Below are 16,516 nucleotides of genomic sequence, written 5' to 3'. Positions count from 1 at the left end.
ATTACTATGCTGGAGCGGGGCTGAAGTGGGCCACGGGGGCTCCCATCCCCTCACTGCACATCTCCCTCATCTAGAAGAGAGAGCCGACCCTTCCCAGGCTCAACGGGCTGCAGCTCCATCTGGTGCCGACGTGGCAAGGGTGGCCTCCCCCCGCAGCCTCCCTACCCTATCCCTGAAGCTGAAAGTGGGCCTTGAGCCCATGGGTGGATGAAACGAGGCCACTGCAGCTCCACTGCCTGCCAAGATCAGCATCTGGAAGGCCTCTCTGCAGCTGGGCCCCTCCCCCGCCTCGTGCTGGGGTGATGATGAGAAAGTTGGGACCTGTCTCAGACACTTCTCCTCCTGCCAAAACCTGAGAGCTGGGGGGTGGGGTTGGGGGGACAGTGGAGGCCCAGGGTGGATCAAGGGACATTCTAAGCCTCATCCTCATAGGGGAGTTCACAAAATCGGGGGTGGAGACTTCCCTGGTGGTCCAATGGCTAGGAATCCAAGCTTCTAATGCAGAGGACCTGGGTTCCATCCCTGGTCAAGGAACTAGACCCCCACATGCTGCCACTGAAAAATCCTGCAGGTGACTGCTAAAGACCCCATGTGCTGCAACTAAGACCTGGTACAGCCCAAATAAATAGATAAAAAAATTTTTTTTAATTGGGGAAGAGTGGGATCAGAGGTCAGAGGGATTCCTTCACCTCTGGACTGTGGAGAAGAACATTCTACACCTCACCAGTTGGTGATGTGGTTCTGAGCAATAACCACAGCCCTCCTATTCCAAGGCACCAGGGCAGGGATAGGGTGGGAATGGGGGCGGGGTTCACTGCGTCAGGAGTAGGACAGGGGCTTGGGATAAAAAGAAGAGCAGAGAGGGCTCTGGTTCAAATCCCACCATGACTGTGTGCCTCAATTTCTTCATCTTTCAAATGAGGTGATGTGGAAAATGCAAAACTATGGGGACAGAGGAAAAAACTAATGGTTGTCCGTGATTAAGGATGAGGGAGGGGAATGAATGGCCAGAGCACTGAGGCTTTTTAGGGCAGTGAAACTATTCTGTATGATACTATAAGGGTGGATAGGTGCCATTATTTTTTCTTCCATTTTTTTTCCATTTTGTTTAGTCACTAAGTCATATCTGACTCTTTTACAACTCCACGGACTGTAGCCCACCGGGCTCCTCTGTTGGTGGAATTTTCCAGGCAAGAATACTGGAGTGGGTTGCCATTTCCTTCTTCAGGGGATCTTTCCGACCCAGGGGTTGAACCTGCATCCCAGGTGGATTCTTTACCACTGAGCCACCAGGGAAGCCCATGTATCATTATACATTTGACCAAACCCATAGAATGTACAAAACTAAGAGTGAACCCTCATGTACACCATGGACTTGGGGGGTGATAACGATGTGTGTTTGTAGGTTCATCAGTGGAAACAAATGTCCTACTCTGGGGGGCGGCTGTTGACACTGGGGGAAGCTATGCATGTAAGAGGGGGTGGATGGGCCATTCTCTGTACTTTCTGCTCAATTTTCCTGTGAACCTAAGACTGTTCTAAAAAACTAAAGTCTAGGGACTTCCCTGGTGGTCCAACGGTTAAGTGCTTCCAATGCAAGGGGTGCAAGTTGGACCCCTGGTCTGGGAACTAAGATCCCATATGCCACTTGCTGCAGCCAAAAAATGAAAGAAAAAGAAAGTCCACATAAACAATGGAATTATGATGATAACAATAATACCCACCTCCTAGGCGTGGAGGACTCCTGCAGCCGCACCCAGCACAGTCTGTGTCTGCGAGCGTTAGCCATTAGTGTCGGTGGCCCTGTAATTAGTGAAGGCTGCTCCAAGCCTCTTCCTTTTCTTCTTTTTCCCTTGCTTGGGAGCTCGGTAAGAAAAGGGCCCCATTTCCTTCCTCTTCCACTGTTCTCTCACTCAGAGATTCCCCCCTCCCTGAGTCCCCGCCACAGGGAGGTTCCAGCTTTCCTCTTGACAACCCGCCCTGCCGCCCAGACGATCTGGGTGTCTATGCAAGTGGTTCCCAGTTCTCTAGCCTGTCCCCTCAGCTGACCCGGTGTAGATCTCATATGGCCCCAGTAATGGGAGGTGGAGGGGGAGGGGGAAGTTGCTTGCGGGTGTATCTGTGTGTCCCTGGGGACATCACCTTTGTCTAGGCTCCACGATACCCCTAACAGACGGCCGGATGTATCTGCAGCCTTGATATTACCCACACGCTCCCGCCTCCTGCAGGTCCCTTGAGAAGACGGCAAACTGCTGAGCCAGCCAAGGCGAGCTGGGGAGGGGGGCACTTCCTCCCCAGTCTCAGGTCCTCACAGAGGGCTAAGATTTCCGCTCTGATAGCTCCCTTGCGTAGAGAGGACCTGGTTTTTCTTTTTTTTTTTTTTTGGTGTGTGTGTGTGTGTGTGTGTGTGTGTTTTGTCCTCTGTGGGTTGGACACCTGGTTTCTAGACTTTGCATGGCTGCACTTCATCTGGGCAGAGGATTCGGTGAGGTTTTGCTGAGGTTCTGAGTGGACCCCACCATCTAGCCCCGAAGCTGAGTGGACACTGAAATCTGAGTCAAGAAAAGGAGCAAAGTCACTCTCTGGCTTTTTAAAATCTTCTCAACAAAGCCCTGCTACCTCGTGTGTTAGAACTGGTTTCCTCTGTCTCTTCCATTGGACTTTCAGTTTTGGATGGCAGAAACCAACAAGGTATCACTATAGTTAGCTCAGAGCATTCTCTGTTGCATTATATAAATATATATGCCACAGACATGCAACACTAATATATTGACTCTTAATATTTATTTCCTTATTGATAACTTAAATATGTGTATTCTTAATATAAATTCATTTCATAGTGACATGTTGAATAAATAACACAGGTATGTTTATTGATGATGTTATTGTTGATTTATGTTATTGATACTATTTGTTATTATTATTATTGTTATAGAAACAATTTTACAGCTAAAAAGCCTGGTGATTTGTTATTTCAATGTGATTTTTCATGTCTTCGTAAATTTTTTGAATTTGTAATATGAGCTAAAAATTTCAAACATTCCCTCCCCCATGTAAAGTCTGGTCCCCTCTCACCTGTCCCCCTGCCCCCTCTGTGTCCCTCCCTGAGGGTAACCACTGTGACAGGGCCTTGTGCCTCCCCCCTCATCCCCCTGAGATGGCCTGGTTGTCCACAGGCAAATGTGTATGTATTTTCACCTGTCCCCCTGTCTCCCTCCCCGGGAGTAACCACTGTGACGAGGTCTTGTGCCTTCTCCCCAAGACGGCCTGTTTCTCCACAGGCAAATGTGTGTGTATTTATACAATCCTTATAAATAAATATATCCAGAAACGCAGGCAAGCGAGCAATGCAAACTCATCTACATTGTGCTTTTTTTCATCTTACGTTGAAAACAGTTTCATATCAAGACGACTCCGATTTTCCTTTTTAGTAGGCATAAATGGATCAACTTTAATTTCCTTTTTCAAACTTTTGCTTTTCAACCTGATTTATGGAGTATGGTATGCATACAGAAGCGTCACTAAACTTCTCTTTCTCTCTTTTTATTGGTTGCATTTTGTGGGATTCAAGCATCCATAATTTAAAAAAAATTTTGTCTTTTATGAGGCATGATTGACGTGTAAAATGGTAAGTTAAAGTGTACATCCAGGTGATTTGACATACATATATATTGCGAAAGGATTCCCCCTCATCCAGTTAATGAACACATCCTTCACCTCACGTTTTTATCTTTTGTGTATGCGTAACAGCAGTTCAGTTCTACTCTCAGCAAATTTCAATTCTTTGATACAGTATTATCAACTGTAGTCACTGTGCTCTATATCAGATTCTCAGCCTTATTTATCTTATAACTGAAAGTTTGCACCCTTTTGCTAATCTCTCCCCATTTCCCCCACCCCCCCCATCTGGCAATCACCTTTCCTACTCTCTGTTTCTATAAGTTTTTTTTTTTTTTAAGATTCCATATATAAGTGATAGCGTATGGTATTTAGGGGCTTCCTCTGTGGCTCAGTGGTAAAGAATTTGCGTGCAATACAGCAGCTGCAGGAGACCCTAGGTTGGGAAGATCCCCTGGAGGAGGGCATGGCAACCCACTCCAGTATTCTTTCCTGGAGAATCCCCATGGACAGAGGAGCCTGGCAGGCTACAGTCCATGGAGTTGCAAAGAGTTGAACACAACTGAAGTGACTTAGCACGCATGTGGTATTTATTTATTTTTGTCTGGCTCATTTCACTCACCATAAAGCCCTCAAATTTCATCCATGTTGTTGAAAATGACAGAATTTCTTTGCTCATTGGTGAACAATATTCCATTATGTATATGTGTATGTATATATATGTATATTTATATGTGTGGGTATTCTCAGTCACTCAGTCGTGTTCGACTATTTTGGACCCCATGGACTGTAGCCTGCAAGGCTCCTCTGTCCATGGGGATTCTCCAGGCAAGAATACTGGAGTGGGTTGCCATTTTCCACTCCAGGGAATCTTTCCAACCCAGGAATTGAACCCTCATTTCCTGTGTTGGCAGGTGGATTCTTTACCCCGGGGGAAACCGAATGTATAAGTGAATCTTACATCTTTATCCATTCATCTCTTGACAGACACAAGTTGTTTCCATACCTTGGCTACTGAGAATCATGCGGCAACACACATGGGAGTGCAGATACCCTTTTTTGTCATTTTGCTTTACAACACTCTTTACTGAAGTGTATTAGACATACGAGGAATTTCCTGGTGGTCCAGTGGTTAAGACTCCTCACTTTCACTACCAAGAGCCTGGGTTCTATCCCTGGTTGAGGAACTAAGATCCCACGTGCTGTACCGCACAACCAAATACACACAGAAGAGTGTACCTATCTTCTCCCTCTTTTTTCTTACACCGTCTGGGTATCAGGGCTTCCCTGGTGGTTCAGACAGTAAAGAATCCACCTGCAATGTGGGAGACCTGGGTTCCCTCCCTGGGTTGGGAAGAACCCCTGGAGGAGGGCATGGCAACCCACTCCAGTATTCAGTAATCCACAAAGAGACGCTACGAAGTGACTAAGCACACATCTCGGTACAAGCAGTCTAACTTCCAGTTTAATTGATCAATTAATTTTTTTGACCGCATGGCTTGTTGGAGTCTTAGTTTCCTGAGCAGAGACTGAACCTGGGCCATGGCAGTGAAAGCCCCAAGTCCTAACCACTGGACTGCCTTTGAATTCCCTCAGCGTAACTTATTGTTGAAATAGGCCAAGTATGTACATGTTACAAAAGCCAAAAGATACAAAAGCACTCACAGAGTGAAAGTTATGTCCCTCCCATGCCCTGTCCCCTATCTTTCAGTTCCTCTCCCAGAAAATTTATCAGTTTCTTCTCTCTGTAATACTTTAGATATTCTGAGCAAGTATGTGTGCATGCTAAGTCGCTTCAGTCGTATTCAACTCTTTGTGACCCTATGGACTGTAGCCCGCCAGGCTCCTCTGTCCATGGGATTCTCCAGGCAAGAATACTGGTGTGGGTTGCCATTTCCTCCTCCAGAGGAAACTTCCTGACCCAGGGATTGAACCCAAGTCTCCAGCAGCTGCTGCGTTGCACGAAAATTCTTTACCACTGAGCCAGTAGGGAAGCCCTGAGCAAGTATAGTAGAACATCAACTTGGGACAGGGAGTTTTATCTGTTTTGTTTCCTGATATATCTCCAGCCTTTTAGAATGGTGTCTGGCACATGCAGGTGCTTACTGTATTGTGGTAAGTAAACACATAAGCAGTTGATGTATTCATTTCCACAAATAGCGCCCTTCTGAACATAAGTTCCACGAAGGGAAGGACTTTTTCCCTTTTCGGTTCATTGCTATGCCTGTGCTTGGGATCTTGGTCACTCAGTCATGTTTGACTCTTTGCAACCCCATGGAATATAACCTGCCAGGCTCCCTCGTCCATGGAATTTTTCCAGGCAAGACTATGGGAATGGGTTGCCATTTCCAAAGGAGTGAGGGACATATTGTCTAGTCCCTGATTTCACACACACACATCGGTAAATGCAGGTGGGCTTCATCTCTGCAGCCAGGCACACAGAGATGCCCAGGAAAAGCTCAATGAGAAAAAAATGGGAAACTAAAGAACTGGCTAGGACTTCCCTGGCGGTCCAGTGGTTAAAACTCTGTGCTTCCACTGCAGGGGGGATGGGGTTTGATCCCTGGTTGGGGAATTAAGATCCCGCATGGCTCAGCCAAAAAAGACTGGGACTCAACTTGAAAAGCAAGAATTAGCTTGGGCCTGCTGGTCGACCACAAGGAGGGTACTCCACCGACGGAGGCAGTGGAGGCTGCTGAGTGCTCCCAGTCTTCTAGGGCAAAGGGACCAGGGCCTCAATTCTGGGGCCTTATCAAGGCAGAAACCAATCCATTCTTTGTGGCAGGACCTAGAACATGGTCGGTTTCCCTGGCTCAGTGGTAAAGCATCCACCCGTCAGTGGGTCCTGGGTCGGGAAGAGCCCCTGGAGAAGGAAATCGCTACCCACTCCAGTATTCTTGTTTGGGAAATCAAAATCCCAAGGAGGAGCCCGGGGGCTACAGTCCTTGGGGTTGCAAGAGTCGGACACCACCTAGCGCCTAAACCACCGCCACCGCCTAGCACATAATAGGAACTTGCTTATTTGTTGGATGAACACATAGTGGGCGCTTAATGCCTGTTTGTTGTGTTGACCTTAGTAGGTGCTTCGTGGCTCCTTGCTGAATAAGTAAGGAAATTCCTTGCCCTCCTGCAATTCCAGGATCCCAGGCAGGGGCCAAGAGTATATCTGCAATCCAAGACAGTTATCTCAGGTTGAGGCCACCTGGGCAGGAGCGACTGGACAGTACGGGGCTGCGTGACGTCATGCGCTGGCCGGTTCTCACGGGTGGGGGCTGGGAGGGGGCAGGGCTGGAGGTGGGGGTGCGGACAAAGGGACCCTGCGCGCCTCCCCCACGCCCGCCCTCGCGCGCGCCCCGCTGAGCTGATCACATCTGGAATTCATTGCTGCTGCCGCCGGCCGGAAAGGAGGCGGAGACAGGGCGGGGCGAGTGGGGGCCAAGGCGGCTCTTCCCTCGGTGCCCCTGAGTCCCCAGTCCCCAGCCCCGGGACGCAGTGGAGCCCGGCGGGCAGTCCCAGCCCCTGCCGCGGCCGTCCCGGGGAACACAGGCGCCAAAGCCCCTCCGGCCCGGGCAAGGAGTCGGGTCGGCCTAGCCAGGTGAGCGTGCGTGGCGAGGGGGAGGCAGAAAGGGCGGGCCCCGGGCCCCGGAGGTCTCGGATCAGAGCTAGGAAAGCCCGCCAGGGGTCGGGGGCTCCCTGGGCGCGCATGCACTGCCCGTCCTCCGGCTGCACCCAGGGAGTGGTCATCGTGCGCCCTCTCCAAGATCCTAGGAGGCCCCATTGCCTTGGCCGCGAACCCCCAGACTGAGTTCGCCGCCTTCTCCAGCGGCAGGAAGTTGGCCGGGAGGAGAAGGCGGAATCCAAGCGCTTTCGGTCGGAGACTGGGAGGCAGGATGGCGTGCACCCCAGACCAGGGGTTTGGGGACTGTGTATGGGGGAGGGGAGGACGCCCCTCTTTGCTGACAACGGCTGGACGCGGGCGAAAGGTGCTGGCCGTCGCAGTACAGCCAAGCCAAGGGGCGGGGCCCCCGAGGAGGACAGATGCCCACCTCCTGCACTTCTGATCCTCTGCCTCAGTTTCCCTGAGTAGTTCATCTCTTCCAGTCCTCCCTCCCGCCCCCCGTGGGGTCGTGGCTTTGTTCTGGAAGGAAAGTGAACCTGAGACTGCGTGGCTTCGGCGCCTCTTCTTTCCCCTGGGGCCTGGGGATGGGGCGCTGGCGCGGGCACGCGTGGCGCGGACGCCGCGCGGTTCTGGGCCCAGACAAACGTGGGAACCTCGCCCACTTCTTCTGGCACGAATTGACTCACCGGGGATTTCCATCCCTTCACCAGACTCTTCCCTAGTCAGACACTCCAGGCGCCACGCGCTGAGCCCACGGTGCCCCGCGTGGCGCGACACGGGCGCGGCACTCGCGGCGCAGCTGTCGCTGACCCTCTCCCCGCCTCTCCCCAGTCCTCTAGGAAGATCGAGGCGGGGCACCGGGCTGGACGCACAGGCGTCCCCCACCCCCACTTGGAGACTTGGGGGTCCCCTGCTTGTGGCTGTCGCGGAAGAAAGGAGGCGCGGCCCCAGAGGCAGCCAGTGTGGATACCGTGCATTCCACCGCCAGATAAGGAGGCCGAGACTGCGGCCCGAGGGCGGGGGCGGGTTGTGCCGTGTCTCCAAGGAGACTCTGGGCTTCGCCTGGTGGGGGTGGCCTGCCAGCGGACCAGGGGTGTCTCCCGCGTCCCTTTACCGTTGTCTGAGCCTGGGCTGAGTTTAGGAGCCTCCACCCTCGGGGGCCCTCGTTCCCTTGTTCATTCATTCATCAGTTCGTCCATCTATCCATTCATCCATCCATCCCACACAATTTCTGAGTGCTTTCTAAGTATGCCAGGCATTCTTCCAGGGACTGAAGGATTTAGTTGCTGGCCTCTGACACACATTCAACCATGGAAGCTGACAAAAAACAAGAAATACAATGATAATTTCTGAAATTGGCAAGTGCTGTGAATATAATAAAAGATGCTGTGATAGGAGGGGCCTAGGGAAGGTGACTAGGATAGCCTAGTGATTAGAGGCCACTAAAACAGAAACCTGAAAGATAGGAAGGCCGTGGCAGGTGAAGAAATAGCAGAGTTAAAGCTCTGAGGTGGGCATGGGGCTGAACCGGGGAGAGGCCAGTGTGGTTCAGTGGAATGGCTCTGGGGGAGAGTGGGAGGAGGGGAGGTGGGCGGGGGCCACCTTGGATACTGGGGAACCATGGAAGAGTTTGGAGGTGAGGAGTGACATATTGAAGCTATAAATTTAAAAGCTCCCCCTGGCTGCTGCTTGGAGAATGGCAGTATAGGGGGGAATGGATGCATGCACGTGAGCTTGGTCGTGTCTGACTCTGTGATCCCATGGACTGTAGCCCGCCAGGGATTTCCTCTGTCCTTGGGATTTCCTAGGCAAGTATACTGGAGTGGATTGCCTTTTCTCCCTCCAGGGGATCTTCCCGACCCAGGGATTGAAATGCAGGCAGATTCTTTACCACCGAGCCACCTGGAAAATAGAGGGAAACTGAGCCCAGGGGTTTATCCCAGGGCAAGGGGCATGGGACCTGTGAATGCCCAGAGGAACAGTAACCACAGGGCATGCCTCCATAGAACTTGCGGGAGGGGCTCCTGGAAGCCACTGAGACTTCCTCCTGCCTTCCTCTCTTTTAATCTCCCCCTGAACAGTCTTGGTGTGTTTCACTTTCCTTCCCTCCAAACCCCATCGCTTGTCCCTCTTGCTTCAGGCCTGGCCATTCCCCAGTGCTGAGCCTAGTGACCTCTTACTGAGCATCTGGGAGGTGACTGCCTTGGTGAAGGTGAAGAGGACTCAGGCCCTGCGCTAGCCACGCCGGGAGCCTGATGCAGGGAGGGGAAGCAGGCCAGGCCTGTATTTGCCTCAGGGTGACTGTGCCCGCTCCAGCCTCCAGACCCTGGTTCCTCTTTCTGGGAATCGCCTTAGTGGAGAAGAAAGACGCATTCGTCTTCTCTAACTAACCACCCCTCCTTCTGAGGCTATAAGAAGTGAGGGTAGTCTCCCAAGGAAGAAGACGGCATTTTAGTCAGTCCCTGGGGTATGAGGACTGAAACCACTTCTTATTTATCTAGGAATCGGCCATAAATCTTTCTCTGGGCCGCCAGACAGGAGAGGGGTTTGAGGGGCGGTGCAGGGGGCACACCCTGGGCTTCTAGCCCACCAGCAAGGGTGCTTCCCAGACCTGCCACGGGCCCTCAATTCTCAATTATGATCCCCAGGGGGGGGCCAGTAGGCCAGGGCAGCCCGAGGGTGACTGGTACGGGTGACCCAGCGGTCAGGCTGTGGTTCAGACTCTCCCCGGGGACATCCACACAGTCTTAATGTCCTCGAGACGAAATGAACTGCAACCGCCTGGAAAGGACCCTCTCAGTAGCGCAAGCAATAGAGCGCCCCCACCTGGGCCCCCAATCAAATGTCGAGGATGCAAAGCTCAGGCCAATAGGCCTGAGTTGCTCAATACTCTGGGATTGAAAATGAACCAATCAGAGCGCGGGGCTGTTTCTGGCCTGTCCGTCGGTCTGGTAAGGCCCAAGACCTGGACCAAGCCCGCTACAATGGGCAGAGGGCATTGGGGCGCCTGGGCCCCGACCGGCAGGGGAACAAGAGGCCTCTGTGTGGCGATCTGGGCGGAGCGACAGTCCCTGGGGATGCGCACAAGCCTTTCTCTGTTCCCAAACTAGGACGGATGTTCTTTTGCCCAGGGGGAGCAGCTGCCTCTATCAGGCCGGGGGCCAGGGCGCCCCTCCGAGGGGGTGTCCGAGACTGAGATGGCTGGGCGACCCCGGAAGCCCCTCATCCTTCCCAGGCTCACTGAGAACCGGCCTAACCAGCCTTTTCTGGAACTGGTGCTCCTGGCATGCCCATGGTCCTTGCAAGGCATGTTTCCAGGGACTTGGGGAGGGCTGTTCCCGCACCCCGCCCCCCCCATTAACTAACTACTGGTCTGGAGCTTCCTCCTGGCCCCCGTGAAAGGCAGACTCTACACCAGTTCCTCTGAGACCACCTCCTGGCCCCCGCCCCAATTCCCAAGCTGGGGGAAGGCCATGGTATTGGCCTCTAACCCTCTCTGCCTACGCGCTGCTTCCAGCCCCCTCCCCCCACAGCTCAGTTTTCCTTGGGAGAGGGGTGACTCAGGCTTTCATGGAAGGGAATACCGTCCCCTCCTCTTCCCCGCGGGGCTGCACGCCCCCTCACCACTCACATGACTTCAGCCCAGCTGCCCCATCCTCCCAGCCAGGACCTCCCAGACGGGTCTCCTGTGACTCCCCCATCCCATCATCCCCTCCCAGCCTTCCCCACACCGGATGTGACTGGAGAGCAAGGACTCCACCCTGTGTGTTCCAAGGCCCTCACATCTGGATTTCATCCTGGCTGGGGAGGGGGGTGGGTGCCACAGGGCCCTGCCCACCCAGCAAAGACCCTGTGTCCCAGGGCAGGGCTAGATGGTGCTGATGAGAACAGGCTGTTGTGGACTCTTGCCAAGCTGGCTCACTCAATATCCCCTCCCAAAAGACTGGGAGGAAGGCACCTAGTCCCTCCCTGTGGTATGGCAGGAAGAGGGGAGCTAGTGTTATTAGGTAATATTTATTGTGTGCCTGCTATGTGCTAAATGTGCTGCATGTATCATTCAACAGGATTTTCCTATCACCCCTCTGAAATGGGCTTTCTTCTCCCCATTGCACAGATGAGGGCACTGAGACCTAGAGACCAAGCATCGAGTGACTTGGCCCAGCATACCACACCATGTCAGATGTGGGAGTGGGGCTGAACCCTGGATTGCCTGCAAGGTCTATGTCCTTGAAGACGATGTGACCTCTGTGATGCTCAAACCTCGGGGCCGCCCCGGTGTCTCCCCAGAACCTTATCTCGGGAACACCCAGGGCCTCTAGGCTTAGACCCAGCCTGAAATCCAGAGCAGTGGGTGGTAATGAGCAGGGGATGGTGCTATCAGCAACCAGCATCTCGCTGACCCAGGTTGGCAGGTGGCATGGGGCCCGAGGCTCCAGGGTATTCAGGAAAGGAGACAAGCCTCCAGGTTCTGGCTAAGACTCCCTCTCTGGGTGGGTGGGTAAGGCTTCCAGAAGTCCACTTCACGTCTCTTATGCCCTTTAGGGGAGCTTCTGTTCCTTTGCAAGATGCTGTAGCCTAGAGGTTTTAGATGCTTTGGAGTGGGCCTCTGAGGCTCTGCCACTGACTAGTTTTGAGGCTTTGGGAAAAGTGAATTGACCTCTCTGGGTTTTCCATTTGTAAAGCAGTGCTCATTTGCTCAGTCGCTCAGTCGTGTCTGACTCTTTGTGACCCTGTGGACTGAAGCCCGCCAGGCTCGTCTGTCCATGGGATTCTCTAGACAAGAATACTGGAATGGGTTGCTATGCCCTCCTCCAGGGAATCTTCCCCACCCAGGGATTGAACCTGCGTCTCTTGCCTCTTCTGCATTGTCAGGCAGATTCTTTACCACTAGTGCCACCTGGGAAGCCCCCCATTTGTAAAGCAGAGATGGTGATAATTCTGACTTCATGTGACAGAGCTGGAACGTGAACCACAGCCTAGTCCAGAGTCAGCCCAGGCTGCAGCCACAGCACTGACCTGTCTGTCTGTGTTTTCTCTCTGCAGCATCAACAGCCCCATGGCCCCAGCTGGCTACTGAGCCCCACCATGGGCAGCGTGTACTCAGAGTACCTAAGCTCCAGCAAGGTCAGGGAACACTATAATTACACCAAGGAGAGTCCTGACACGAAGGATACGCCCTCCCGTCAGGTGGCCTCGGCCCTCATCATCCTCCTGTGTTGTGCCATCGTAGTAGAGAACCTGCTGGTACTCATCGCAGTTGCCCGCAACAGCAAATTCCACTCGGCCATGTATCTGTTCCTGGGCAACCTAGCGGCATCAGACCTGTTGGCGGGCGTGGCCTTCATAGCCAATACCTTGCTCTCGGGTTCGGTCACACTGGGGCTGACACCTGTGCAGTGGTTCGCCCGCGAGGGCTCTGCCTTTATCACGCTCTCCGCCTCCGTCTTCAGCCTCCTGGCCATCGCCATTGAGCGGCACGTGGCCATTGCCAAGGTCAAGCTCTACGGCAGCGACAAGAGCTGCCGCATGCTGCTGCTCATTGCGGCCTCGTGGCTCATCTCGCTGGTCCTTGGTGGCCTGCCCATCCTCGGCTGGAACTGCCTGGGCGACCTGGAGGCCTGCTCCACCGTTCTGCCGCTCTATGCCAAGCCCTACGTGCTCTGCGTGGTGACCATCTTCTCAGTCATCCTGTCGGCCATTGTAGCTCTGTACATCCGCATCTATTGCGTGGTCCGTTCCAGCCAGGCCGATGTGGCTGCCCCACAGACGCTTGCCCTGCTCAAGACGGTCACCATCGTGCTGGGTGTCTTTATCTTCTGCTGGTTGCCTGCCTTTAGCATCCTCCTCTTGGACTATGCCTGTCCAGTCCGGGCCTGCCCTGTGCTCTACCAGGCCCACTACTTTTTTGCCTTCGCCACCCTCAACTCGCTGCTGAACCCGGTCATCTACACGTGGCGCAGCCGGGACCTGCGGCGGGAGGTGTTACGGCCGCTGCAGTGCTGGCGGCAGGCGGCAGGGGTGCAAGGGCGGCGGGACAGAACCCCGGGCCACCACCTCCTACCCCTTCGCAGCTCCAGTTCCCTGGAGAAGGGCATGCACATGCCCACCTCACCCACATTTCTGGAGGGCAACACAATGGTGTGAGGGGCAAGTGGGCTGACAGCCAGGCCACCCTGGCAGAGAGTTCCGTGGAGAAGCTCCGGGGACCCGGGACAGAAATGGGGCCGAGGGGGGCGGGGGTTGCCAAGTAAGATGCCCCCAATCCACAGACCCGGGTGATGCTGAAGATTCTTCATGCTTGGGATGGTCGACTGAGGCTTTGATCAGTCAGATGGCACAGCAGCAGCAGGGTCCTGGGGCTCAGCATGGTGACTTCTTTGGAACTGGATCGTGGGGAGGACTGGGGATGGGGGTGGGGTTGGGTGGGGGAACCTGGAAAGGGCCCGAGTGACAGCAGGCAGGTGCTCAAATGGAACACAGCATAGAGGCCATTTCCAATCCCGTCTGAAGGATGTCAGCATTTCACAGCGCCTGACCCTCCGCCCTGTTTCTGACTCCCCACTCTGAATTTACCATCCCCCCTTGCCACCTTCTTCTGGCCACCTCGGAGCCTACTCCCTGGAACCACTGTGTTCCGAGGGGCTGGAGACCTCCTCTTTGACCTTTCTGGGCGGCCCTGGGGCTAACAGTTCCTGGCCTCAAATCCACAGCTTCCCCAAATGTCACCAGCTGCCACTCTGGCAACTTCTTCCCTGTCTTTTCTTCTCATTCTACAAGTGAGATGCCAGGAAACCACGTGGGGGGTGGGGGGGACTAACCCCCATTCTCAGACCTCATCGGCCAGATTGCACTACTGGGGGCTCAGAGGAGTCACCCAGGGCTGGGAAAACTGGTCTGGGGGCCTGAGGAGGGCTCTCCCAGTAGGGCAGGGTGGAATAGGAGAAAGTTCTAGGGGAACTGTTGACACCAGACCTCCGGCCCCCCGTAAAATAACCACCCTCCCTCAAGCTCCACTCCCAGACCCAGCCAAGGGACCCAGTCTAAGGCAGGACAGCCTTGAGCCTCCTGTGCCTGCTTTCCAGCTACATCAGATGGAGCACAGGGGGTGGGGGTACCAAGGACAATGGTGGGATACCCTCTTTTAACCCACTCCAGAAGGACTTTGCTAAATTCTGTGGATGGAGGGAAGGGATATTGCGGTACAAACATGTATTTATGCGCGTCTGTCAGTGTCTGTCTGTGTGTGTGTGTGTGTGTGTGTGTGTGTGTGTGATATCTGTGGTCCCCTCCCCTCGCCATGTCTCCCAGGATGCATGCTATTTTGTCTCCTCTCGTCTGTATTGAAGCTGCCAAAGAGGGGTCTGGTCCCTGCACCAACCCCTGTGTCGTTGCTGGCTTATCTCCCCACTGGAGAGCTGGGGTGCAGCTCACCTGGGGGTGGGGGGACAGAACCCTCATGCCTGAAAGTGATTTCTTGTGACTGCAAAGGCTGGGGGAGGGGATCTTTGGGGGGGCAAGGAGCCAGTTGGGGGCTTGTCTCCCCTTACACAGCTCCCCGGATGCCCCTCCTGCCAGAGACTCAGGCCCAGGCCAATAAACGGTTCAGTGTCTCTTTCTGGTGGTGGTTGTCTTTTGAGGCTTAAGGCAGCGGTTGCCCCATTAGCACCCTGGGGGTGGGTGGGGGCAGGGAGGGTGGCTGCTATCCAGACAACTCATCCTTTTCCAGCCTCCCGGTTCATTTGTTCCCCTACCTACCCCTCGCCCTGTCAGAGCCAGGATCTCAGTGGCTTCTGAGAAAACCTGGTAAATACTGACATCCTCCCCACCCCTGGGCAGTTGTCTGGCCCCTCCCAATGATAAATTAGTCCCAGGACCTCTGTGCCATCCTTCAAAGAGAAAGTCTGGCAGATGGTGGGTGCCCCCCTTCTTCATCCCAAGTGCACATTCCTCCCAGGGAGCTGGAGAGATGGTCTTGGGAGACACAGACTCAGTTACCCCTCTAAAGCCCAGTGTTCCCTAAGTGAATGGCCAACCTCATCATGCACTTTCTTTTTTTCCCTCTGAATTATTTATTTGGCTATGCCAGGTATTAGTTGTGGCACGCGAGATCTATCTTTGTTGTGGCCTGTAAGATTTTTAGTTGCAGCATGTGAACTCTTGGTTGTAACATGTGGGATCTAGTTCCCCGACCAGGGATAGAATCCTGGGCCCCCTGCATTGGGAACATGGAGTCTTAGCCATTGGACCACCAGGGAAGTCCCCAGCAAGCACTTTCCAGGCAGGAAGACGGAATCCTCAGGAGGCAGGAGTTACCGATAAACTCCTTTTATGGAGAAGAGGACTCAGAGAATTTAAATGAGCGGCTTAGGGTCACACAGCTGGGTGGGACAGTGCCTGGCTGGATTTTTTTTTTTTTTTTTTTTTAGTAATAAATGTTCCTGTCTGGATTTGAACTCAGACAGACTGACTCCAAACCCTACCAGTTCCACCAGTGGGCCAGAGAAAGGATCCTCAATCCCCTCTTTGCCATGGAAGGAGTGGGGAGTGTGGGCAGCCAGGCCCCACCAGCACCTGCCCCACCCCCTCGATCCAGGAGATGCCCAGCTGGGATGCAGCTGAAAAGTGGCTCCGTAACTGGACTCCGGGATGACACTCCCTTCTTTGTCCACAGGCACAGGGCCCAGCGGCTCCTTTGAAAATAGATCTGGAGTTTTGATGGGGAACCCAGGCCCTCAAACCAAAGCTCTGCCCAGCAACACCTACACAAAGCTAGGGAAGCCAGTGGAAGAGAGGAGTGGAACAGATGGTGGCCAGAGAGTGAGACCCGCGTATGTGCACACGTACACACACACACACCTGCCCCCATCGGAATTCCCCTTCCTCCAGCAGTTCAGAGACAACCTCTGTTTGGAAGTTGGAAGGAGGTTGTTGGGGTTGGGAGGAGGAAGAGGCACAGACCAGGCCAGAGTCAATAAATTTCCCCCAAACACTCACATGCTTCCTTCACCTCCTCCTTCCAGCCTCCGCTCAAATGCTACCTCCTCAGAGAAGCCTGCTCCGACCACCTTCTTCCTCTATCTAGTCCCTCACCAGCTTATCAGCTGGCAGAGTAATATACATCAGTCTTATTCAGTCGCTAGGTCATGCTGCACTCTTTTGGGAACTCACAGACGTTAGCCTGCCTATCTTCTCTGTACCTGGGATTTTCCAGTCAAGGATACTGGAGTGGGTTGCTATTTCTTTCTGCAGGGGATTTTCCCAGCCCAGGGATCGAACCCA

General features: G+C 53.8%; 1 protein-coding gene across 1 annotated transcript; it reads left to right on the top strand.

The window, feature by feature from the left end:
• The first annotated feature begins 7,081 nt into the window (after positions 1-7,081).
• Positions 7,082-14,852, top strand: S1PR2 (sphingosine-1-phosphate receptor 2). The gene is made up of 2 exons (XM_027969611.2): positions 7,082-7,213; positions 12,281-14,852. The coding sequence occupies exon 2, from the start codon at positions 12,323-12,325 to the stop codon at positions 13,379-13,381; it is 1,059 nt and encodes a 352-aa protein (XP_027825412.1). The 5' UTR covers positions 7,082-7,213; positions 12,281-12,322; the 3' UTR covers positions 13,382-14,852.
• The last annotated feature ends 1,664 nt before the right edge of the window (positions 14,853-16,516 follow it).

Source organism: Ovis aries, chromosome 5 (genome assembly GCF_016772045.2).
Source record: "Ovis aries strain OAR_USU_Benz2616 breed Rambouillet chromosome 5, ARS-UI_Ramb_v3.0, whole genome shotgun sequence".
NCBI lineage: Eukaryota > Metazoa > Chordata > Mammalia > Artiodactyla > Bovidae > Ovis > Ovis aries.
Note: the sequence above shows the minus strand (reverse complement) of the source record. Positions and strands in the feature narration are given on the sequence as shown.